Source organism: Megalops cyprinoides, chromosome 23 (assembly GCF_013368585.1).
Source record: "Megalops cyprinoides isolate fMegCyp1 chromosome 23, fMegCyp1.pri, whole genome shotgun sequence".
NCBI lineage: Eukaryota > Metazoa > Chordata > Actinopteri > Elopiformes > Megalopidae > Megalops > Megalops cyprinoides.
In genome coordinates, this window is record NC_050605.1 from 611,422 (window position 1) to 637,550 (window position 26,129).

Genomic DNA, 26,129 nt, shown 5'->3' on the forward strand with positions numbered 1-26,129 from the left:
GGACACCTGGGCATTTTGTGGTTAAGTGTGGATGTGTTCATGTAGCTATTAGTTTTATCACTCGAACCTAATTTATTGTGTGGCAAAAACAGTTACATGTTTTGGCAACTATTAACATTTTCAAAACATCTCTTTATGTGGTTGGCACATGATTGCCTGATGACTACCCTTATTTCCAACATTTTAATAATATGTATGACATTAATTCTGCCAAACAAACCGACAATTCCATGACATTAACTTAATTTTAAAAGGTACCTACATACTTATTGAATATAGACAATTGAACAAAAATGACCATCACTTCAATAGGCCTGATTGAATGTTGCCCGGCCCCCTAATTGAACACTCATACTGAAGCCTATATAAACCTAACAAGGTTGGAACATGGTCACAGAAGATGAAGCTGAAATTGACATTGACATAAATATGACTTTCCCAATATCTGATGGAATATGCAGCAAAAATATTGTGGGTTTTCAGAAAAAAAAGTGAGTGTTCCAATAATTTTGGACCCCAGTGTACATACATATATGTATGTATGTATGTATATATGTAACATGAATATGTCACTCACTAACAGTTCGTATAGTCAGCTCGTCATGGGGTGATGTGGTAGGATGTGGGGACCTTATGTGTCCTCAGGGCTGTGAGTGCATGGTGGAAGGCCTTAGGGCTAGAGTTATTTGTAGTGTCAGTTATGTAAGCATAACCTATATAATTCATGCACATGCAGTAGTTCAGGTCACACAACTGAACGTGTGCCTGATGCACCCTAAATAAGCTACACAGTGTCCCTCTATGTGACTTTATCAGCTCATGTTAACCTATGTGTCACATACTGTTGTTACTGTTCCTGTACATTTAATATACTATTCAATATATGTTTAACATCCATTTTCCCTGACATAACTTTTTCTATAAATGTGAAACTACACCAGTAACTGATCATGACTGGAGCTCCTAAAGTGTATGTACTTGTATGTGTATTTAATATGCAGTTTTTTTCACCATGTTCTGTGAAGAAGCTGGCTCATGCTGACATAAGAAACAGAGACATCAGAAAATCTATTTGTTTATTATAAATGTGACAACTTAAATCAGCTAAAACAGGCACAAGTAAAAGGAATAAGGTTAAAACATAGACTAAAGTGAATTCTTTGTGCAATGAGTGGATTGAGAAGGTCTGTGTGTCCCTAGCATAAGAGTCAGCTGATTGTAACATGAAGAATTAGACTCATCTTAGCGCTACAGGGTTTCTTCCATTTTTATGTAGAAAACAGCTGGAATACAAACGTACACCTCAAAACCAATAGACTGCATGAACAGATTTCAAACTTAAACTCCAAAAAAAAAAACTAAGCCTAAAAAATGAAAGGTGTTCGTTCACATTTGACATGTAACCACATTTTAAGGTACAATAGTATGCATTAAAAGGCAGGTTTTTCCACTATTACCTAAAGTGCTTTCTAAAATTTCACTTAAACTATCTAAAACTTTTCTAAAACTAAAAACTTTCCCCTCATGAACTCATACTGAGTGGAATGTGACCAGCAAATGGCTTGCTAAGAATCAGTCAAATCAGTCAACAGTAAATCCAAGCATCCTTACTTATGGCCCTAGTCAAGGCAAATGCAAATATAAGCATCCTCACTTAAGGACCTAAATAAGGCAAAAGTAAATTGAAGCAGCCTCATTTAAGGAGTTAACTGAATACATTCTTGCATTTAACTGAGATCTTTCTTAGATTTAACAGCGCTTTTTAATGACTGGCTTGGCTGTAGACATTGACTGAGTGGTGACATTATTTCTGATCTGTATCATACATTCATTTAAAGTCAGAAATGTGTAGTTGCAGGAGAGTTTATGCACATATTACGCTAATTTTTATGCTGAAAATGACTGAAAATAATGTTTTTGAACGGATTAAGGAAATATGTTCAAAATACTGTCGTTTTCTCTGCCCCTTTAACAAATTCAGAGTAGCTCTATCAATTGACATGATTGATGCAGGCAAGTTGAACTTATTATTCTAGGTTACATTGATTCTAAATTAATTGAAAACACTGTTTATATGAATCTACTACCTTAAATATGAGCTGTCTAAATAAGATTAAGTAGCACAAATAGAAATAAGAATAGAAATAATTAACTTTTATCTTTCTTATAGTAAAAACACCATCAAGGGTATATATTCCTTTTTTAATGATTTATAACTGCTCACAAGTGTGAATCTCAATATTAAAGTCAATGTTTGCCAAAAGCTTCAGTCACATCTGATTGACTGGGCAAAAACCAGACAATGAATCTGTGGAGATTCTGTTAAACATTTTAATCTATTTTTTTCTTATTTTCATATTGAAAGCCCTTTCATTGGGATGTTAAGAGCGCAACAAATAAGTGTAATAATAATAGTAATATTGTCATTCTTCCTGTTTGGTTCTGCTGTTTGTTTCCTGTATATTCTGTACCTTCACTTTCCTCATGAAAATATATGCTGTTAAGTGTTTGTGACAGTTTACTAAAATATGGTATAGGAAATACCAATGTTAACTGGTTTAACAGTACCTTTTGTTTTGCTGAACATGGCTCCCACTGTTGAAATGGAGCTGAACCCTTCTGGCAGGAGACTGGAGACTGACACTTTGACATATGCAGTTTGCAAATATTGTAACCATTGGTACACCTGTTTCATTTATGAGCATTCTGAAAATAGAAACAATACAACATAAAGAGACGCTATGTCTCTAACAGACACTGGTCTCTGATGTCAATCTTTATTGAAGATTTTGACTGTTTTTTATATAACTGTCTGATATTAAAATAGGTTCATGTTACACTTCCATTCTCATGTAGCATCAGCCTATATAACAAGTATCAGTAGCGATGATTCATCTACTAATGTTATAGTAGAGCTTTTTAAAGTCCCTTGACATATTGTTGTGAAAAGCAGTGGGCACGTGTGTTGCTCGAAAGGAGAGGAAGGTATTATATAGTAAATATTATTGTTGTTATTATTTACATTACATTAGATTTGTCACTTAGTAGATGCTCTTATCCAGAGCAACATATCAGATGTGGGTATATGAAATGTTACATAGTTGACATCCAGCAGATGTTCTTGTCTAGAGCGATTCCAGAATTCAAGCACAAAGGACATCTAGCAAAACGATACAAATGTTACACAAACAAGGACCCCATCCACACATGAACAACAGCCATTGTGAAACACACAAGGCTGAGACCACAAATGCGCACCTGGTCTAACACGCAACACAGTATGCCAATAGGATCATTCTAGCACAATACCAGCGCATACCCAGGGGCACCACTGGTGTCTCTCGATGGACTCCCATAGCTAGACATAGACATACTATAGATATTCAGGTTGGGTCAGTCTTAACGTTCCTGGATGTCAGGTTCTGAAAGCACCACTGTGTAAAATCTGGAATACAATCCAATTTTCTTTTTTTTCTTTTTTTTTCTCTAAGACCCACCACTACCACCCCTCTTCAGAGGACAACTTTATTTTTAATAAGGCAATACATTTGTAATAATATACTTATGGATATCCATAAAAGGGGGGGATTGTGTATAGCACAACATACAGAATGAAATAAAACGCAAGAAAAAACAAAGTGACGAGTAAGACGGGACGAGTAGGACGGGACTAGACAAGACAGTTGACGAACATGAAGAGGCAAGTTATTAGAGATTGAGTAAAGTAAGCTATGATTCACATTGGGTGGTCATGGTTTAGGGATGCTGAAAGAGGTTGTCAGATATATTCTGCAAGAGTGTAAGTGATGTGTCTATGTTAAAAGGGGGGGGGGGGGTGAACCGAGAGTAGGAATGTTAGGGGTCAGGGGGTGAGGTGGGGTGGGGGGAGTGGAGCGCCAGAAAAAGGGTAGCAGGGGGGTATGTGTCTGGTAATATACACGGCTTGTAGTTATGCTTGGATTGAATTTAGAAAAGTTAGAAATGGGTACCAAATGTCTTCAAAGGCTGATAGTTCTTTGGTTCTTTTTGTGAGCATTACTTTTTTCCATTGAAATGTATTCTGAAATTAGATTAGTCCAGTGAGTGATGTGACAGCATTTCCTTGATTTCCAGTTTTGGAGGACTACTTTCTTAGCGACAGTTAGAGAAATGAGCAACGGATTCCTGAGTTTTGATGGGATGTGAACTTTGGAGATATCACCAAGGAGACAGAGTGTTGAGCATGGTGAGATTCTGTAGCTCAGGATGGTGGAGAGTGTCTCAGTAACCGTGATCCGAAAGACTGAACTGGTTGACAGAGCCAGATGGCATGAAGATAGTTGTCTGTGCTACCTGAAGTGCATTGTGAACAGATATCTGTGTTGGCTAGTCCCATTTTTAACTTTTTACTTTGAGTGAGGTGAGTTCTGTGAATGACTTTATATTGTATGAGCTGCAGGTTTGTGTTAGTGGTCATGGAGAAGGTATTCTTACAGATCTGTTCCCAGAAATCAGGGTTGGGAGAGAGGGCTAGAGCTTCCCACTTGGTTGTTGGTATTGTTATTATATTATTTGAGTTGGAGATCAGTATATATAGTCTGGAGGTTAATTTTTTTATTATTGAGTTATTGATTTTCATGAGTTCATCAACTAATTGAGAGGGTTGTAATGTGTTGTTGGTTAAACTGGTTTTGTCTTTAATTCTGAATCTAAGTTGTTGATATTGAAGGAATTGGTCTCTCCCAACCCCATATTTCTGTATGAGTGTGTTGAATGATATGAGTAGATGATTCTCAAACAGGTGGTGAAGGTGTGTGATTCCCTTTTGTGCCCATGTGGAGAAGTAAATAGGTTTGTTCTGTAACATGAAGTCTGGGTTGTGCCAGAGTGGGGTGAACTTATTTAGTGCTAGTGATGATTTAGTGATTTGATTAGTTTTCCACCAGGCTGTCAGAGTTGTAGAGATAGTAATGAGTTTACAGTAGTTAGATTTTTTGATTGATTGTGGGAGGAAGGGGAGGTCTGCAATTTGTAGATGTTTGTACATTGTTTTTGTTCTAGATCCAGCCAGGGGTAATTGTATTTGTGTATTTGGATCCATTTGACTAAGTAATGTAATTGATTTGCGAGGAAGTAGTGAAGGAAGTTTGGTGCCTCGAGCCCACCATATGATTTTTTATTTTGTAGTGTTGAGAGTGAAATTCTGGGTTTTTGGTTTTTCCAGTAAAATTGTGTTGTTAATGAATTGAGTGTTTTAAATCATTTATCTGTAGGGGTAGTGGGGATCATAGAAAATAGGTAGTTAATCTGGGGTAGGGTTTTCATTTTGACTGCAGCAATCCTTCCGATGAGTGTGAGAGGGAGTTTGGGGGAGATATTAGCCCCTAGGTACTTGATGTTGCCAGTGTGAAGAGAGAGGGGAGAGTCCTGAGCTCCAGAATCCCGGGCATCCTCTGAGAGGGGTAATACGACTGATTTATTCCAGTTTATAGTGTAATGTGAAATTTTTGAGAATTTATTGATGATATTGAAAGTTTCTTGAAGTGATACGTATGGGTTCTGTAAGTAGAGTAGTAGATCATCTGCATATAGACTGATTTTATGTTGTGTGTTGGCTACCTGAATTCCTTGGATTTGGCTGTTCTGTCGTATTGCTGCTGCGAGAGGTTCAATGAAAATAGCAAAGAGAGAAGGCGAGAGTGGGCATCCCTGTCTGTGCCCTAGTGCAGTGTGAAACTTGGTGAAGTGATTCCGTTAGTGTTAATGGTGGCTCTGGGTGATGTGTACAGTGTTTTAATCCAGTGGATGAACGACTCTCCAAAACCAAACTTGTGTAATGTGTTGAATAAAAAGGACCAATTTACCTTGTCAAAAGCTTTTTGTGCATCAAGTGAAATGATAATGGTTTTCTGTTGGGTTTGTTGTGATATATTGATTAGGCTGAAAAGTCTGCATATATTATTTGTGGCGTGTCTATTTTTTATGAAGCCTATCTTATCTGGGTGAATGAACGTGGGGATGACTGTTTCTATTCTGGTTGCTAGCGCTTTGGTGATAATTTTCAAGTCGGTATTCATTAGTGAAAGAGGTCAGTAGCTAGAGGGGTGAGTTGGATCTTTGTTGGGTTTTAATAGTAATGTCATAGCGGTGGTATTCATGTGTGTGGGTATGGTGGAAGAGGTTTTTATTTCTGTAATTACTCTATTTACTCTAATTACAATCTAATTTTCAATTAATGGCACAATGGCAGTAAATGGTTTTAAGGCTACCACACATACCAAGCTTGAATGGAGAATTAATTTACTTATTTAGATGGGAAGAACTTTTTGCCTAACTACCCTCCATTCTTCCAAAAAGAACTGTTTGTTTTGTTGAACAGTTTTGTTAGTTTACTTGTACAGCCTTTATTCACTGTATATTCCAGATATATTACTGTTTTTTCCAACAAAGAAGGCCTGTATTGTATTCGTTTGTTAAGCGGCAAAATGTTACGTACAGTGGGATTAATTTATTTTTTGAATAGACCTTTATTCAATGAGTGTACTGTGCTTTGGTTGAAAACAAGCTGATGAAATGTAATATTTTGTCTTTTGTTTGATGATTAAAGATAAACTCTAAGTAATTTTTAGTATTTTAAATACTTAGCTAAACTAAGTAAGTTTAATAAAGAAGTTTAAAAATAGACTTAATAACACCTCTCTGTGACTTTGCACTCTCCTGCTCTCTACCCCACTACATGAGCAGTGAAGTCAGAAACTTAATTTGAATGAACTGTTATGGACATGACTTGAACATCAGCAGTGTAGGTGCTGATTGGTTCACACGAGTTTACAAAGGATAGATGTTCTGTATGTGTCTTAGCAATTTCAGAAACTAGAGCACAAAGTCAGCCTTGCCCCTCTTTTGCAGGAGTAAGTCTATCTATTCATGGGGCAGAACTTCAGAGACAGAGCCCCCAAATACGCAGTGTTCCCCACCATCCCTTGCACCGCTGCATGGCAGTGGTAACCAGCTCCCCACCAGTAACCATGGAAGGGTCTTCCTCAGGAGCCCCCGACTCCACAGCGACTCATGAGGAAGCTCCACTCTCAGGTGAGTGTTCAAACCCCACCCCTCACTTGAGTGGGCCGACTCAACTCAAAAAGACAGAATAATTTTCTAGTCACCTTGGCCATTTAAGTGCTACAGGATAAAACTAGAATTAGGTCTTTCCTGTAATGCATTTTTACTGGGTTGTCAAAGAAAGCATTTGGAGATTACAACTTGTTCAGAATGCTGGTGGCAGAATTCTACCAGAACCGATGATCAGGTGAGCACAGAAGTGCTGTGTCTTAAGATGTTTACTGAAGGGAGAACAGATGAAGTGTGGAAGTTCATTCCACCATCGGGGGACAATGGCGGAGAATGTTCTGGATAGTGATTTTATGCTGCAATATGACGGGACCAGCAGATGCCGTTCTGTAGCAGAGCGTAGTGGTCAATAGGGTACATAGGCTTGGAATAGTGCATTCAGGTTGGTAGGTGCAGTTTTGTTGGTTGTTCTGAACACAAGCATCAAGGCCTTGAACTTGATGTGGGCAGCTACAGGGAGCCAGTGGAGCAAGACAAAGAGAGGTATAATGCGGGCCCTCTTTGAAAACCAAATGCGCAGCCACATTCTTTATCAACTGCAGAGGGTTTATGGTGCGTGCAGGTAGGCCAGCCAAGAGAGCATTGCAGTAGTCCAGTCTTGAGATGATAACAGCCTGGACAAGGAGGTGTGCAGCATACTCAGATAGGTAAGGCCTAATTTTCCTGATGTTGTACAGTGCAAATATGCATGATCTGGCAGTCATTGCGATGTGGTTGGTAAAGTTTAGCTGGTCATCACTACCCCAGGTTCCTTCATCCAGGCTGAGATGTCTGAGCGGCTCAGAAGTCCATGTTGAGACTGTGGGGTCATCAGGTTGGAATGAGAGGTAGAGCTGGGTATCATCGGAATAGCAATAGTAGGAGAAGCTGTGTGCCTGAATGATTGGGCTCAGTGAGGTTGTGTATAGTGAGAAGTTTGACTTAGATACGCCACCCTTCCAAGATACCTTAATAAAATGTATTATTAATATAATTTTGACTCAGGGTTATTACAACTGTTAATCTACCCACTAGTGAGAAATGATTCATCCACTAGTGAGAAATGGTCTGCCCACTAGATGGAAATGGTTGACCCCCTTGTGAGAAATGAGTGGTGCTTTTGGTTGACACAGTGGCCCTCTAAAGTATTCTCACCTGTATTCTATTTGGTTTCTCAACAGTACCTGAAGCAAGAGACAGCAGCCACAGATTCCTCCTGCTTTCTTTCTCCTGCTGCTTTACTCATGCTATCAATGCTTTCACTATCATTCTGTCCACACACTTATCATTTTTTCAGTCTTTAAGGATGTGAATATTTCACTGGAGGAAACAAAGGGGGGAGACAGCCTGTCCAAAGATGAGGACTCCCTACTGAACCCTGGAACTCAAAATAGCAGTCTTACTGAACACAGTACACTGGACCACGCCACAGAGGTCAGTACATGGTCTATTCAGCAAGCAGACAGCAATGTATCTGGCATCATTATTTAAACTGTATTCATGTAGTGCCTCTCAGAGTACTCAGAGCATACATTCTTCTGGGTGATGCACATTCATGAGGCATTATCCCCTACAACACCAAAGCCACAAATTGAGGCCATATGTGGGCGATGAGCTTGTCGCATTGTCCACTCAATAACTTACTTTTCCACATGCAAAGTTCCCATTTATTTTGCCATGTACAGTAGGTTTGTTGCTTTCCATGTGAAGAATACATCAATAAATGTAAAACTGACTCTGGAAAAGGGACGCAGAGCATGTCTATAATTTTTCAATGCCGTTTCTTTTGTTTACTTCAGAAAGAACTCCAATTCATCTGTTTAATCTCTGTCATGTCAGTATATAGAAACATTTCCTTTTTTTCTTTTTTTTCTATACCAGAAACATACATTACAAGGTATTAAATCAGATAAAAAGTCAGTAAGTCAGTAAAAAAAGGATTGTATGCAACACACTCTGCTTCTACTGATAGCTGCAGTGTATTCAGTGTGTTCATCTCTAGTTAGGGGAAATTAGTTATGGGTTCTGAGAAGCAGGTGGACATTAGTGTAGGACTGTATGGCTACTTCTACTGAGTGCTCCAGGTTGTGAACTATGGCCTACAAGACTATTTGCTATATTTATTATTTATACGCAGTCTCACTTGGGGCTCACATTGGTGTGAACACAAAACACACAGCCTCAATAGTCCTCAACAAAATTTACATGAGCTTTCCAAGGCCCAGCCCTACACCCTGAGGCAGTGATGGGTTCAACACAAAACGATCAGGGACATATTTGACAAGGCATTTTAGGTTGCTAAAACTTACGCAGTCTCACTTGGGGCTCCCATTGGAATTAAGAGAAAACGTCCAGTCCTCCAGAATCTGAGACAGAATTCATGCAAGCGTCCCAGAGTCAACTGTAATCACAGTAGCTTGTGAATACATAGCAATGACAAAAATAACACAGGTGCCACAACTCTCAGACAAAACAATCAATGCATTTCAACAACAGGATTGATGGACAGTTTTCAGACAACACAATTGACATGTGAACAACAGAATGAGCACAAGTTTCAGGAAAAAAAATGACACATTTAAACAGCACCATCAACAGGACACAAAACGTAGTCTTCAATACAATAGACAATTGTCACAATAGACAATTGTATTTCTTTACTACTCAATTGTTTCTTCTTGACATACTAGAGTTTGTACCTCTGGGTGGAGCACTCATGTTCCTTTACCACCAAGGCAGTTTGAGGCAGGCCCGTCGCTATGGGGGGGGGGGGGGGGGGGGTGTTTGTGTATTAATTCACAATAATAATAATACACCGTGGATATATTTTATATTAACATAATGCGCAAAAGTGATGCAAGGAAATAAATCAATCATCTAGCAAGAACAAACGTTACGCTAGGCTTCCCACACAGTGAAACACCTCGCAAATTTCGCCCGACGACTTTTCGCTCTGGGGGCATGGTCGCAAAAACAGCAAGCATTTTGGCTTTAGCGAGTCACCTAGCTCAAAAGTTTGAGTGCTTAAATGAAGGTCTGCAGTGGTCTATTTGCCCTAACCAGAGCCGCTGAGAGTTTTTTCTACTGCTCTGGCCCCGATTAAGTTCATGTAACATGTGGTTACGTGACACAGTTCATGACACAAATGGTTGCCCATACATCTTTTATTCATATACATGTCGCCTTTAGCCTCCGCCATCTTGGTCAGATTTTTTTGTTACTCCCACCTCTCTAGAGAATGTCACGAATATTGTAAACCTAGCCCCAAATATTTTCGCCCTGAAAAAGGAGGTGTTTATAGCAAAACAACAGACAGACTGTGTAACAGAGCGGAACTTGACTTGCAGCGTCCGAAGGTGTGATAATATTTATTTATTATAAAGGTAGATATAACCACCCCAACCTACCGATGCCGATCTCCCTTCAAAAAAAAGACAAGCCCCAGACAAACTTGACTTGATCTTTTCCCCTGATCTTTTCAATGGGTAGAAACGCCCCTGATTTGGACTCAAATGTTTCAATATTTTCCGGAAATGTTAAGATTTAAGACTTGTAGTTAATTTTGTAGTCCACTTTTCGAACGACATATCCAATAGAGCCATGCGGGGGGGCGGGACGTCTTGACAAATCAGATATCACCATCTCATCGAGGCATTCTGGGATCTTCATTTTAAAAAACCGTTGGCTCTGAACCCAGCTAGGTTTGCTAGTGGAAGACACAGTAGCGAAGATGACGACAGTTGGTAGTTAGCTAGCTAACAACCGTAGTCGTTATAAAATGGTTCAGTGCTTTGTCCCGGACTGCAGCCACCGTACGTATGTGAACGACTGCAAATTTTTCAGGTTTCCAAAATGCCCCACGGCAAAGTTTTAAATCATGGAAACCATGAAGGTTATCTCTGTAAGCACACCATCAGAGAGACGTCTATCAAATGTAGCTAACTGAAAATGTGCATTTTCACTCAAGTCACGTGCCCAAATCTATACATGTAAGCAGAATTATCTTTTTGCTTAAACATCAAGGTGTTTCTGACTCTATGTCTTGAAGGCTTCCGGCATTTTTCATTATTCAAAATCGTGGGTTAACAATCGGTCCACTTAGCAAGCTCAATGGGTGATGATGCGGTAACCTGACTTTGTTTGCTAGCTAGCTGGTTAGCTGTGCTACCTAACGTTACACTGGCCTGCACTCACCAACACCCTGTAGGTCTATCCCTCATGCTCACCCTGACCAAACCAGTGATACGGCCTTCAAAACAACTGAATTCCTCCACATGCCCTGATTTATAATGGTTTTCGCCCTGCTGAAAACTTCGGGTCTCATCCTTAAAGAAGAGGAGAATATAGCTAAGCGACACCATTGCTGCTAACGAATGAGCTTGCAAGTTAGCTGCTATAGTGATAGCTAATAGCAATGATTAGCCCACACTCTAGCTAGCAAGGCCGGAGAGGGGGAATGAGAAAGCTCTGTGGTTTTATGGGACTTTTTAGCCCGTGGTTGTACTAGCATATAAGCTAAAAAATGAAATTATGTAATTATATATAAGTTGCAAGTTGGGATCACAATATATAATCTGGAAATTCGATGGTAAGCCATAAATCAGTAGACGTACTTTAAAAGTGCTTTTTAAAAAAATGTCCATGACAAAAATGAAGGGGAATTTTATTTCCGACACCAGTGTGACGTAGCCACCTCGGTACTCTGTTTCGCTTGCTTCGCTCGCTTTGCTGGATTCACTCCGATTTCGCCCAATCAGAGCGAGCGAAGTGAAATTGGAAGCGTACCATTAGTGACCTTTGAACCAGCAGCAGTGCACGGGTAACGGGTATAGTAGGTTAGCCTAAAGGTTATATTATTATTTTATGATTATTTTTTTTTTACTTAGGACCTGTAGTAATAATGGATATTAGAAAGTGACTGAAAGACAAAGGTTCTGATAACAAAAATGAAGTGGCATATGCTTCACCCAGTTTTGCATCACTTGAGGGACAGCAGGATGTCAAGATGTAAATAATAACATTAGCATGCTAGCTGGAGCACCACCGTCCTCTCAAGAAGCTGCTGCTGAATCAGGGTCAAGTGCTCCTGTAAGTGGACCACCTCTTCAACCTGGGCCTGGTGATCTTTGAAAACATAACCCTAACCAACCAATATTACAACTACACCCTGTCCGGCTGTTTCAGAATAGGAATCGGTCTTTTGTGTCTACATGGTATCAGAGCCTTGAATGGCTGGAATATAGCATGAAAGCAGATGCAGCGTTTTGCTACCCATGCAGAATGTTCAACAGTGCTTGTTCCCAAATGGATTTGATATTTACAGTGATATTTACTATCAAAATTGGAAACATGCTGCTGAAAGAGGCAAAGGCTTCCACAGACACTCATCTTCAAAGGAATATTCAATATGGCTGCCGAGATGGAAGGAACAGGAGAATCACATCAGTAGCAGCAAGGAAACTTCCACACTCATCCATGCTGACCAGATATGTAAAAACAGGTACTATGTCTCATCTCTTTTTGATGTGGTGGGATTCCTCGCAGAGAATCAGTTAGCTTTCAGGGGAAGTCTTGATAGTTTTGACGACATGGAAGAAGGGTCTAGTGGTCTCTGTCTCTCGCTGTTAAACTACACAATCCACAAAGACCCTGAACTCCCTGAAATAGTAAAGGATATTCCCCGTAATGCAAGCTATACCAGCCCTGACGTCCAGAATGAACTGATCAGCATTTTAAGTAATATGGTGACTGATGCCATTGTGGAGGAAACAGGCGAATCGTGGTATACTATTAAAGTGGATGGGACGAAGGATGCGACTGGATGTGAAAACATTTTGGTTGTGGTTCATTTTGTATCCCAATCAAACGAACCTACAGAACTTCTCACGATCGCTACAGCCAATGCAGGGGATGCAAAAACACTGACCAATTTGATAAAAGCAGGGCTAGAAAGAGCTGGACTTGGCACGTCAAAAATCCTTGGTCAGGTGTTTGACGGAGCCTCAGTAATGGCTGGGAAACATGGTGGCGTGCAACAGTTGCTGCAAGAAGAACTTGGCAGAGAAATTGACACGGTTCTTGGAGAGATGGACCATCGCTTCAACGAGCGCAACACAGAACTTGCATGGTCACTGGCTGCTTTGAATCCAGAAAATGACATTTTTTTGGATCCCCGCTCACTCCAGTACATCATGGCATTAACAAAGTCAACTATCGTTGAAGCGGGGTGTATAGTTGCCAAGCAGTTTATTTCAACAAAAATCAGAAAAGAGGAAAAGCAGAATTGGACAACACAAAAACTGCTCTCAACATACCACAACACACTGCAAGCCATGCCAAGTGTAACGACTGCAGTGTGACTCGGATTAACCCTGGGTGCTTCGACTGCTATGTGTGAGAACTCCTTTTCAGTTTTGGGGAATGTCTTCACAGACCACCGTCGGTCTATGCTGCATTCACAAAAGGCCTGGCTGGTGCAACTTGCCTTTGAGAGAGACCTCACACGAAAGTGCTTGAGTGAATGGAAGGAAAAGGCGCTCAGGAGATTCCACTGTACATCTCGTCGACTTCAGCTCTTCTAATGGTGAGTGAGTCCACATGTGCAGAAAATGCATTACTGTGGTATTATCAGGGTAAGCCTTTAGGCCCTTCAACAGATGTGTAGCTACTGTGCAACTAATATAACTAAAGCATAATTTAACAACATTGTTTTGTTGTTGTCGCTGGACTTCAAAAAATGACCTGTAACAGTAGCCTATAAACCATTCATTTCTGTGGTTTTTTCTTGTCTGTACATGCAGTCCGAGTGTACGAATAGCCTACTATTAACCACGTTGTGTGTGTGCATATGCATGTGTTTGGGTTAGCAGTAACTAGGCTTTAGTGCTCAAATTATGTGCCGAATGTGTGCCCCCCCCCGTGAAAACCAAATACCCCCCCATTGGGTTTGTTCTGGCGACGGGCCTGGTTTGGAGCTAGTCTGCTTAAATAGAGGAAAAAATAAGAGATTTATTTTTCAAATGTTGCACCTTGTTGCCAGCCAGCTATGTATTTCTTCTTAGTGAGCTACTAATTTCTCACTTCAATGTTACGAACGTAACAGTGGTGGCTAGCTAGCTAGCCTTTGGTCAGCTAACATTACCCAAGCAAGCATAGCTAGTAATAGAGTACCGAGGTGGCTATGTCACACTGGTGTCGGAAGTGAAATTCCCCATTCATTTTAGTCATAGACTTTTTTTAAAACACACTTTTAAAGTACTTCTAGTGATTTATGGCTTACCATCGATTTCTGGATTATATATTGTGATCCCAACCCGTCATGTCAAGTTGAACAGATGTAAAATTTTCATTTCCACCATATTTGGTTGTCCGCCATTTTGAATTTTAATGAAAACAGTCTTTTCGCTACTCCTCCCACAAATTTTCTCCAATTTTCTCAAAAATTGAGTCAGAGCTAACAAACTTTCTGCCATTTACTCACCTACTGATGTCACTTAACATTTGGATTCATAAAAGGCTAACATTGTATAAAATGTAGTGAACAAATTTGTTTTTTAAAGTACTGTTGTTTGTTCCCGCTGGCTAGCTTGCAGTGGTGGCTGCAAGATAGAGAAACACTATGCTCGCGAAACACCGCAGATTGTCTGAAATTTGTGTGCTATTGCGAAAGATACAGTATGAGATTGTTTAAGTAACAAGGATGGCAATTTGAATAATTAAGTGGCAACTAATCCCAAAGCTTTCTTTTAAATGTGTCACATTATAGCTTTCTTGTGTTACAAAATTCAAATTACAGAACGGGGCTAAATTTAGTTAAATTGATTTAAATTACTGAGAATAATATTTTAGGTTAGGTTAAGTGCAATGAACATTAACGTTTAGAACACAGACCTCACAAAAGCTGTGATGTGTCATGAGCGTTTAACATAATTTAAATCGATAAATGCCATCCTTGTTAATTAAACAATCTCACGTTGTAGCTTTCGCAAGCACACAAACTCCAGATAATCTGCGGTGTTTTGTGAGCATAATCATTTACTCTCGAGCATACTTTGCGAGCATAATCATTTATGCGATTATGTTGATTATTCTGTGAATTATTTGTTTTATTGTTATTCAAGGAGGATAAAGGGGAACAGGCTGAAAGTAATGATAGATTTAAAGGTAGTGTTTGGGCTTTCCCTGTTTCCAGCTCACCAGTCACCACTGCTAGCTTGGCGCTAGCGGGAAAGCGGAGACGTATACAGACGTATACAGCAGTGGCGGCTGGTGAGCTGGAAACAGGGAAGGCTGAAACATCACCTTGTTTGCGAAACAGCGCAGATTGTCTGGAGTTTGTGTGCTTGCGAAAGCTACAACGTGAGATTGTTTAATTAACAAGAATGGCATTTATCGATTTAAATTACATTAAATGCTCATGACACATCACAGCCACTTAATTGTTCAAATTGCCATCCTTGTTAATTAAACAACCTCAATGCTGTAGCTTTCGCAATAGCGCACAAACTACGGACAATCTGCGTTGTTTCGCCAGCATAATCATTTATTCTATTTACGCATTGGTGTCAATTATTCTGTGAATTATTTGTTTTATTGTTAATCAAGGGGGTAAAGGGGAACAGGTTGAAAGTAATGATAGATTTAAAGGTAATGTTTCAGCCTCCCCTGTTTCCAGCTCACCAGCCGCCACTGGTATACAGTGATGTAATGACGTAATGACGTGGCTCTCTAGCCCATGGAAAAGCTAACCGGTCCTTAGAAAGTTTGTAAGTTGAAGCAACTCCAAACTGGCACTAGCACCAGCCCAGAACTAGCACCTAGTTCGCGTTGGTGGTAAAGGGGTATCAGACTCCCATATTTCTCTCTGTTGTTATCCAGCTATGGAGATGGTAAAATTCATATCCTCACCTCATATTTCAACATGAGAGATCCACAGGTACCTCAAGATGGCCTCTACCTGTTGATAAATATCAGGTCCAATGTAATAGCAAGGTTTCTGTGTTCAATAAGAGATGGACCTGATGTTCATAATGAAAGAAAGGAGCTTTATTTCAGTCATCCACAGGAACATCATCAAGATATGAAGTTTACAGCATGTTCAAATTACGTTACAGTTGGGTTTTCTCTTATACAGTTAGGGGGAATTCTCCTCTGGGGGGTGAGATAACAGCCCCTGCCCTGACTGCACCCCAGGGAGTGACAGCAAAATTGTTAAACTAAACACGTCTGTCCCTTCTACAATGCAATGATGCAGAGGTGTCATCTCCACCAGTGGTAAACCATCAGGAACATCATATTAAAAATTCAAGATGTTATCCCTGGGTGCTCAGACCAAATATTGTGTTCCCTCCACACAATGCAGTTTGAGTTGATTACTTTTAAACAATCCTAACCAGTTTGATCTCAAAGTGGACATTCTGGTCTCAGATCAGTAGTAGTGGCATTGTGTCATCCTCCCCGTCTTTGACCACAGATACCAACATGATGCAATATGCTTTTGGCTCACCAAAACATGTTGCTTGAGCAACAAAAATTGTAATATTTGCTTAAAATTGATGTCTTTTCTTAGAACATGAAGAAAAGAATGACACTAGGCACCAGCAGGGACAATGCTGATAGCCCTGTGGTGGGTTGATTGTTAGTTAATGTTGTCCTTGGGTTGTCTGTTGTCTTCCACAGGGAGGTAGGAGTAGGTCCAGTGGGTTGTACTTCAGTGATGGGAAGTGCCGCATCGATTACATTCTGGTTTACAGGAAGTCTAATCCACAATCTGAGAAACGAAAAGTCTTTGAGAGGAACATTCGAGCAGAGGGTCTTCAAATGGAAAAGGAGGTAAATGCCGAAATCAGAATATTTAAAAGTGTAAAAACACACTGGAAGCACACTGCTGAAGGATTTTAATGACTGCTGTGTTTCCACACAGGAAAGTAGGAGCAATGAGGCAGGGCGCTGAGTGTAGGTGCTGTTTGTGCTGACTCGCATGTGTCAGGAGGCCAGTAGTAATTTGGAAATATTCTTAGACTGGATCTCCAGCTGGATCGTCTGCTGGCCAGAAAGTCTTTTTCAATCGCATCTCTGTTCTTATTTTCTGTGAGAGGTACTTCTTTTCTTATGTTGGTTTCCTTCCTTTCTTAGCATATACAGTGCTGTGCAAAAGTTTTTGCCCCCTTACTGATTTTTTACCTTTTTGCACCTTTGTCCCACTTAACCTTCTCAGATCATCAAACAAATTCAAACATTACACAAAGATAACCCAAGTATTAAAAAAATGCAGTTGTCCTGTTGTGATTTTATTTGTTAAGTGAAAAATCCTATCCAAACCTACATGATCCTCTGTGAAAAAGTAATTGCCCCCTTGTTAAAAGGTGAGGTAATTGTGATAAATCCTATTATTGGGGAATGCTGAGTTCAATTTCATGGCCACACCCAGGACTGATTGCTGCCAGACATTTCCAATCAGGAGACCACTAACATAAAACCTGTCTGACAAGGTGAGGTAGGCCATACTGAACACACATCATCATGCCGCGTTCCAGTGAGCTTCAGGAGCAAACAAGAAAGAAGATTATAGAGATGTCTCGGTCTGGGAAAGGATACAAAGCCATTGGTAAATGTTTGGGACTCCAGCGGAGCACTGTCAGAGCCATTATCCATAAATGGAGAAGGCATGGCACAGTGGTGACCCTTCCCAGGAGTGGCCGACCTAGCAAAATTACTCCAAGAGCACGGCGCAGACTAGCTGCAGAAGTCCAAAAGGATCCAAGAACCACGTCTAAACAACTGCAAGACTCACTTGCCACAGTTAATGTCAATGTTCATGACTCCACCATCAGAAAGACACTAGGCAAAAATGGCATCCATGGAAGAGTTCCGAGGTGAAAGCCACTGTTGACCAAAAAGAATATCAAGGCCCGACTCACTTTTGCCAAGAAGCATCTTGATCATCCCCAAAGCTTTTGGGAAAATGTCCTCTGGACTGACGAAACTAAAGTTGAACTTTTTGGGAGAAATGCATCCCGTTACATCTGGCGCAAAAAGAACACTGCATTTGATAAAAAGAACATTGTGCCAACAGTGAAATATGGTGGTGGAAGTGTGATGATCTGGGCTTGCTTTGCTGCTTCAGGACCTGGGCGACTTGCCATTATCGATGGAACCATGAATTCTGCTCACTACCAAGAAATCCTGGCAAAGAATGTTCGGCCATCAGTTCGAGACCTCAAGCTAAAGCGCACCTGGGTTCTGCAGCAAGACAACGTCCGAAGCACACCAGCAAGTCCACTTCTGAATGGCTAAAAAAGAACAAAATGAGGGTTTTGGAGTGGCCTAGTCAAAGTCCCAACCTGAACCCTATTGAGATGCTGTGGCATGACCTTAAAAAGGCTGTTCATGCCCGAAAACCATCCAATCTGGTTGATCTTAAACAATTTTGCACAGAAGAGTGGGCCAAAATCCCATCACAGCGATGTGAAAGACTCATCACCTCTTATCGCAAACGCTTGACTGCAGTTATTGCTGCAAAAGGCGGTTCAACCAGCTATTAGGTTTAGGGGGGCAATTACTTATTCACATGGGCCTATGTAGGTTCAGATGTTTTTTTTTCCCTTAATAAATGACATTGGCACTGAAAACTGCATTTTGTGTTTACTTGTGTTTTATCTTTGTATAATATTCAGGTTTGCTTGATCTGAAATGGATGAGCGTGACAAACGTGCAAGAAATGTCAGAAATTGGTCAGGGGGCAAATACATTTGCACAGCACTGTACATCTCTATTCTCGGACTTTGTCTTGTTTCGGTGATGAAAAATATCTTTGGACCTGACATTTGTTTCTTCTGTTTGGCCAAAGGAGGAGATGATGGTCATCAGGTGGCAGGACTCATGCATTTTGATACAGCATTCATATTGTAAACACATGGGCCTCCCAAATAGTGATGTAATCTTCCTGAAGCTGTTGTATGTCCCCAGGCCTCCATCACACATAGCGATGTCATCTTTCTGAAGCTGCATGCACCCTGGGAGGTGCTTTGTCGTTATGCTGAGCTCATGAACATCCGTATGCCCTTCAGGTAGGCCATACCTCACACACTTGTCAAACCTTTAGACTCCAGTAAATGTTAAGGAAATCAGATGAAAAGGACAGATTGTGAAGGACTATCTTTTTAAATACAATTTATTTTGTGACATTGTATATGTGCTTATTGGATATGTTTTTTCCAGTGCTACATTATGTGCATTGTCCATTCATACAGATGAGTATTTACTGCACCAGTCACTCTACTTTTCTCAGGAGTACAACAGCAGTAACTCCAATCTCCAGTTCATTACAGTGCCCAGTGATTCCACCTCCTATCTCAGGTGTATGTATCATATAATGCCCTCTGTGTTGGATTTGTTTAAGAGAGTTGCAGTGCTTGTCGAGCACAACACTGGCATGTCATAAACAATGTTGTAATTATGTAATTCATGTATGATTAAATAGAATGCTGCTTAGAGAATGCTGCTAGAATAGAAAAATACAATTAAGATGAGCTGATAGAATGAGAGTAGCACAATGGCTCATTCTGAATAATGCCTGAATATGTTTCAGACAGTAAAAACCTACAACCTGGATTCCAGGCAAGTCTATGTATTCAGTGAAATGGGTGGATCTAATTGGTGAAACGCAGTAATCAAAGGCAAATGAAAACACATGGTGCTAATATGGAAGGTGGTGGCCAGTTTTGCAGTTTAAGGGATGGAACAGCAAGTGGCAGAAGGTGCACATGGGCTGGGATTACCTCCTTGATGAGCAGAGGGTGTAACAAAGGCACTGGTCACAGCAACTTATAGAGTAAGGTTAATATTTATAAAGTGCATCTTATGAGGTGACAGTAACAATGGTACACACAGGAAATGACAGCCAACACTTTGAGAAAGGTAGCTAGCTATATAGATGAAATTTTTCAGTCAGAATGATTCTGATAGGAGGAGCCCAATCTGATACTGCCTCTCTCTTCTTAGCTACAACTGTATAGAGCTGTCATTAGCTGACTAACGACTCCATGTGATTCCTGTATGAGGCCTGTGAATCAGATCATTCTAGCTACTCAAAGCAAGACCAATCATAATGTTTATCACATTAATGGAATATTCTTACAATTATTTCAATTATTTTCATATTCATATTTGGGCATATAAAACCTTTTCTTAATCATTCAATGTAAAGTAATAATGATGACCCGGACCAATCTCTTGTTTAGAATGGGGTATGTCTGTATCACAAAAGATTGTATATTTTTATTATGGTTTTTATTGTAGTGTAAAACAGCTATATTCCAAATAAACAGAACACCTAGGCTCTTTTAACCCTTTTCTAATCTTCATATTCTGTATACACCCCTTGTCGTCAGGGTCAAAAGCCTCTTATTTGAATTTTAAACCCCAAATCTATTTTGCACGAAGAAACAACCTGCCACTCATCAACAACTTGGTGAATAACTGTTTTCTTACTTCACAGTGCAGAGAGACTGTTTATTCAGTGTAAACCCCTCATTTTTACTACAAAACACACGTAATTGCTTTAATTGATGATGATGATGATGATGGTGATGATGATGATGATGATTATTATTATTATTATTATTCCCTGTGTACTGAAAAAAGACCCAAAGACAATCTTTGTACCTTCAGCTGTGAGCAAAGCAGCTTCTGTGAAATTCCCAGAGACACATTTACAAACTGAAACTCAGTGAGAATTATTCGATCAATCTTGCCAGTGAATTGGTTCTATTGCTATCTCGTAGGCCACACGAGATGAAACTGAACTCGTTTATAGACAGAATATTGAAAAGATGCCTCTTGGAAGGTACAATATTGAGTGAACTCTAAGGGACAGATAAATAATGAAAGATTACACAAGAGAAATTTAATATAATAATGTAATTATTACAATAAAAATGTAACTGTTCTGTTACTGCTGCTTTTGTCTGATTTATCACTTGCCACAGTCATATGCAATTTAGAGGGAAAACACCTGGCCCATGATTCTGAGCGCACGTCCTCCAAGGAAAGCCAGTTCAGGACAGTGGTGGATTCACTGGTTAGAGTGTAGATAGCAAATAAATTCATGTGTTGGATCTGAATTATTACAGTTGTAGTCATCCTAATTTTTACAGTTGTTATCACTGAATTGTCACAAAATGCTGAACAGGGAATCAAAAACAGAAACCCCAGAATTAATTAGGAACATTGGGTTGTACCTGATCCAGACATACATTGGACCAGCATATGTTTGAGCTGGCTGAAGAGTGTTTAAACGAGGGACTCAGTATTCAGTGTATATTCATACAGAATTACTGAAAACAGAATTAAGTTGAATAACGGCCTGTACAGCGAATGAATACATTGTTGTGGAGTAGTTTAATATAGAAGAGTCTGTTTAAAATATTTTGTTTTTTACATTTTAAAAGGGATTAGTTTGTTGGCTACAGAAGATTAAGCTGTGTTCCAATAAGCAGAAAAGAGGTTAATTTTGCACTGGCATGAGGAAGTATATCTCTTTACACAGTGGTAAATATGCTCTAGACTGTAGGAAAAATGACAAGCCTTGGGTTGAATGGTCCATTCTCATCATTAATGCTTTCATTTTCTCATGTAGTATAATGCCAAACAGCATTACAGTTGCCTGTGCCATATAAACATGGCAGGAAATTAATCCATAAGAACAGGGCTTGTAGCCATGAGGTTTTGACTGTCAAATGTGCTGTTGTACCCTTGAGATAGGTGCTGTGTAAATATCCAGCTGTCTAAATAGCTGTAATATGAGTATAATGAGTATATGAGTAAAATAGCTGGAATATGTGAGTAGTATATTATACATAATCCATGTAAATTATTCTGGATGAAAGTGTCTGCCAGGCAAATAAAGAATACTTACATGGTTTATACAGTGTTGGTGTCAGAAGCCATGTACCTGTCACAGTCTGTTTTCTCTGTGGCTGAGGTGGGTTTTTCTGTTGATGTTCTTTCAGGAGGAAAATATATTATCTGCATCGACGGTATAAGTTCATGAGCCGGTAGGTGGGAGGAGCTACACAGGGCTCTGAGACCAGATCATTTTACAGGATGGATCCTCTGCCCTCACTGTATTCTCCTACACAGCTTGGCAGTGAGCTTAACACTGTCCAGTAAGATTGTTTAAGACAGGTGAACATTTTGAACATGGTTCATTGAACCAGTGTGAAACTATACAACAGCACACAAAATATAATGCTAATTACAGCCTCAGAAATTATGCTACATACTAATTGCTAGTAATGGTTATCTAAAAACCTAAATCATAACATACAATTGTATGCAAAAGTGTGGGCACCCCTGGCCAAATTACATATTTTGTTGATTTTTGAAGTGAAAAGAAGTAAACACAACCTCTGCAGGATACTATTTTAAAAATAACATTTTTCTGCCAATGTTAATGCATGGTTACTTTATATTTGATGAACTTAAAAAAAAAAAATGAAATAGTAATTGTGGCATGTGCAAAAGTGTTGGCACCCTTCTGGCTGTAAAGTCTCAGAACTTAATTAACTCATTAGGCCTTAATTGACTCATTAGGACTCATTAGGCAGGTCAAGAATTGTCATTAGGAATTATCAACTGATGACAATTTCAGATCCTCATAAATTCTCTGACTCTACAAACCTTGTGCCAACGCTGACCAACCATGGGCTCCTCTAAGCAGCTGACTGACGATCTGAAAATGAAGCTAATTGATGCCTACAAAGCAGGGGAAGGCTATAAAAATATATCAAAACGCTTCCAGCTCGCAATTTCCCCTGTCTGAAATATCATTAAGAAATGGCAGCTAAGGGGAACTGTGGAAGTCAAGACAATGTCTGGAAGACCAAGCGCAATTTCCCCTGTCTGAAATATCATTAAGAAATGGCAGCTAAGGGGAACTGTGGAAGTCAAGACAATGTCTGGAAGACCAAGAAAACACTCAGGACTGCTCATATGCTGGGCAGCAAGGCAAGGCAAAACCCCCATATGACTGCAAAGGACCTGCAGGAAGGTTTAACTGACACAGGAGTGGTGGTGCATCGTTCTACTGTGCAGCGTTGCTTGCACAAAGATGATCTGCAAGGAAGAGTCATCAGAAGGAAACCTTACCTGTGACATCATCACAAAAGTCAACTTCTGAAGTATGCAAAACAATATCTTGATAAGCCAGAGGCATTTTGGAAATAAGTGCTGTGGACTGATGAAATTTAAATAGAACTCTTTGGTCACAATCACCAAAGGTATGTTTGCAGAAAATAAGGAGCAGCATTTGATGAAAAGAACACCTTGCCAACTGTTAAGCATGGGTGCGGATCTATTATGCTTTGGGGTTGTGTGGCAGCCAGTGGCACAGGAATGGGTAGAGAAATGGGTCAAGAAACTGAAGCTGAAGAGTGGCTGACTTCTACAGCAGGACAATGATCCAAAACATACTTCAGAACCCACCATGAACTACATCAAGAAACGCAAGCTGAAGCTTTTGGAACAGCCCTCACAGCCCCCTGACTTGAATATCATTGAAAATCTGTGGGTAGATCTTAAATGTACTGTGCATGCAGGACGACCCAAGAACATCTCAGAACTAGAAGCAATCTACAAGGAAGAGTGGGTGAAAAAGTCAAGAATAGAAAGACTCTTAGCTGGCTACAAAAAGCATTTGCAAGTTGTATTATCTGCCTAAGGGGATGTTACTAAGTACTGATTTAGTAGGGTGTCCAAACTTTTGCATATGCCATATGCCATGCCATTTGCATATGAAAAAGTTCAGGAAATCAAAAGTAACAGTGCGTTAACATTTGCAAAAAAATGTCATTTTTTAAAACTCTTTGCTGCAGAGGTTGTGTTGACTACTTTTCATTTAAAAAATCAACAAAATATGTCATTTGACCAGGGATGCCCAAACCTTTGCATACAACTGTATGAATGAAAAAATAATCCATGTGCATAATATATAGTGATCTTCTAATTGTCTTCTAACGATCTCACCATACTACTTAATAATGCCTGGACAAGGACAAGAAAAAAGGAGAATGGAAACAGGTGCCTTTAAGCATGTGCCTCACAAAACAAGGCAAAACAAACATGAAGGATTCTGACTTTCATAGCACTACTAGATAGCAAACCAACCCCAGTAGGAAACAGAATAGTGGCCAGATGTCAAAAAACCACCCTAACATTTGAATTTATGAAGAGCAAAAGTCTCACTGTCCTTTGGTTAACTCAGTACAAACATTTTTAATTCTTAGTATAAATGTTCAGGCTGCACGGGCTGCAAGATTTGAAAGCAAAATTGAAGCATATTCCCAAATACCTTTCACAGTGTTTGGGTGATATTTTACAACAATAATGGCTGCAGTAAATGAAAATACATGTTTGTATTCAACCATAACATCAGACTAAGGGATAAACTGGTTTGGCAGACTAAAGTGTATAGATAGCAGTGCTAAGGTTACTCCTGTTTATGCTGGGCAGGATGGAGAAGAGGATAAGCAGGTTTCGGGGGTGGCTCCCTCGCAAGCCCATGAAGTTTGATGATGACACTCTACCCGACTTGGAGGAGACTGAAAGTTTCACTGCTCCATTCAGCCAGCAGAGAATCCACCAGTGAGTTTCTCAAACTGGAACTGTCTCCTGGAATGTACCTGGCCCTATAACCAGGTCATTCTCTTAGAATGCACCTGGTCCTATAACCAGATCACTGTCCAGAAAACACCTGGTACAGATACTCTTCCAGTCTGTTATAGAATATACTGTAGATCATCATGGTGATATATAATGTGACTCTCTTGGGAAAGACTAAGGACTTCCTCCTGGACAGACATAAAGGACATTGAGGTTCAATGAAGGATCTAAGAATATCAATTTAAAAATTAGGTATTAAAAGAAACAAAGTGGTAGTGTGGATATACTCAGCAGCACCAAAGCAGTAATGTGGGTATACTTCACAGAACCAATGCAGTAGTGTGGATATCAAAAGAAACAAAACAGTGGTGTGGGTATACTCAGCAGACCCAAAGTAGTGGACAAAGTTATGTGAGTTAGTCTGGGCTGACCAGCAGACATGGATATTACTGCAGGTGGAGCCATTCAGCTGGCAGTGGGTACATGGAAAAATTGTAATTTTTGAAATCAAAAAAACACAGGACAAGATGTTAATAGTCCCTTGTCCCAACTGGTAGTGAGCACTTGCTTGAGACTGCCTTGATGTTGGGAGTGGTACAGGGTTAACATGCAGGGGTTTTCAAGTTGGCACGTTCCTTCCTCGATGATTCATCGATTAACCCACTACAAAGAATAGATCTAGGGAAATATAATAGAGATATAATCAAACAATTAATGTCATAGCTGCAAACTCTGACACCCCTATACATATGATATGATATCATCAAATGGTAGAGTGTTCCATTTCACTAAAACTGGCCATCAGTCCAGCTGTGGGAGGTGCACTGTGAAACTTCTGCTCTCTTTCAGTTTCATCATTCACAACAAAGACACCTTCTTCAGCAACGCCACCCGCAGTCGAATTGTCCATCATATCCTACAAAGAGTCAAATATGAAGAAGGCAAAAATAAAATTGGTAAGTTCTCATAAGGTCACGATTATATTGAAAGAATAAGTGACGAGGTGAAGTTCAGCAGCTATAAACTGTTTTTCTATAAAGTGGATTATATTTAAAGGGAAATGGTCAAAGTCATACCATCTTTATGTGATATGAATAAAAATTACACCCTGACATAATCATTTGGTTTATCAGCACCTCTTTGTAGTGCTGCTGTTTTCACAATGGTGAGCTTGTTTACATTTACATTTACATTTATTTATTTAGCAGACACTTTTATCCAAAGCGACGGACAAAAGTGCAAATAGTAAGTATAGCGACAGTACAGGGACAGGATGTGTACAGTTCCACAATGAGACAGTAGTTCTCAGCTGAGAGCAAGGTCTGTTTGAGGACACAGTACTATCTGATTTGTACAATTACGGCGTTTAGGGCAACTAA

The 26,129-nt window shown here is 39.8% G+C and overlaps 1 protein-coding gene across 1 annotated transcript in view; it reads left to right on the forward strand.

The window, feature by feature from the left end:
• Positions 1–26,129, forward strand: part of LOC118770626 (anoctamin-4-like) — a 93,955-nt gene that overhangs the window by 15,188 nt on the left and 52,638 nt on the right. Inside the window, exons 5-11 of the mRNA XM_036518390.1 lie at positions 6,889–7,071; positions 8,387–8,523; positions 16,768–16,920; positions 19,057–19,157; positions 22,101–22,145; positions 24,601–24,732; positions 25,600–25,706. Coding sequence (XP_036374283.1) covers positions 6,889–7,071; positions 8,387–8,523; positions 16,768–16,920; positions 19,057–19,157; positions 22,101–22,145; positions 24,601–24,732; positions 25,600–25,706 — 858 coding nt within the window. The remainder of the gene's footprint in view (positions 1–6,888; positions 7,072–8,386; positions 8,524–16,767; positions 16,921–19,056; positions 19,158–22,100; positions 22,146–24,600; positions 24,733–25,599; positions 25,707–26,129) is intronic.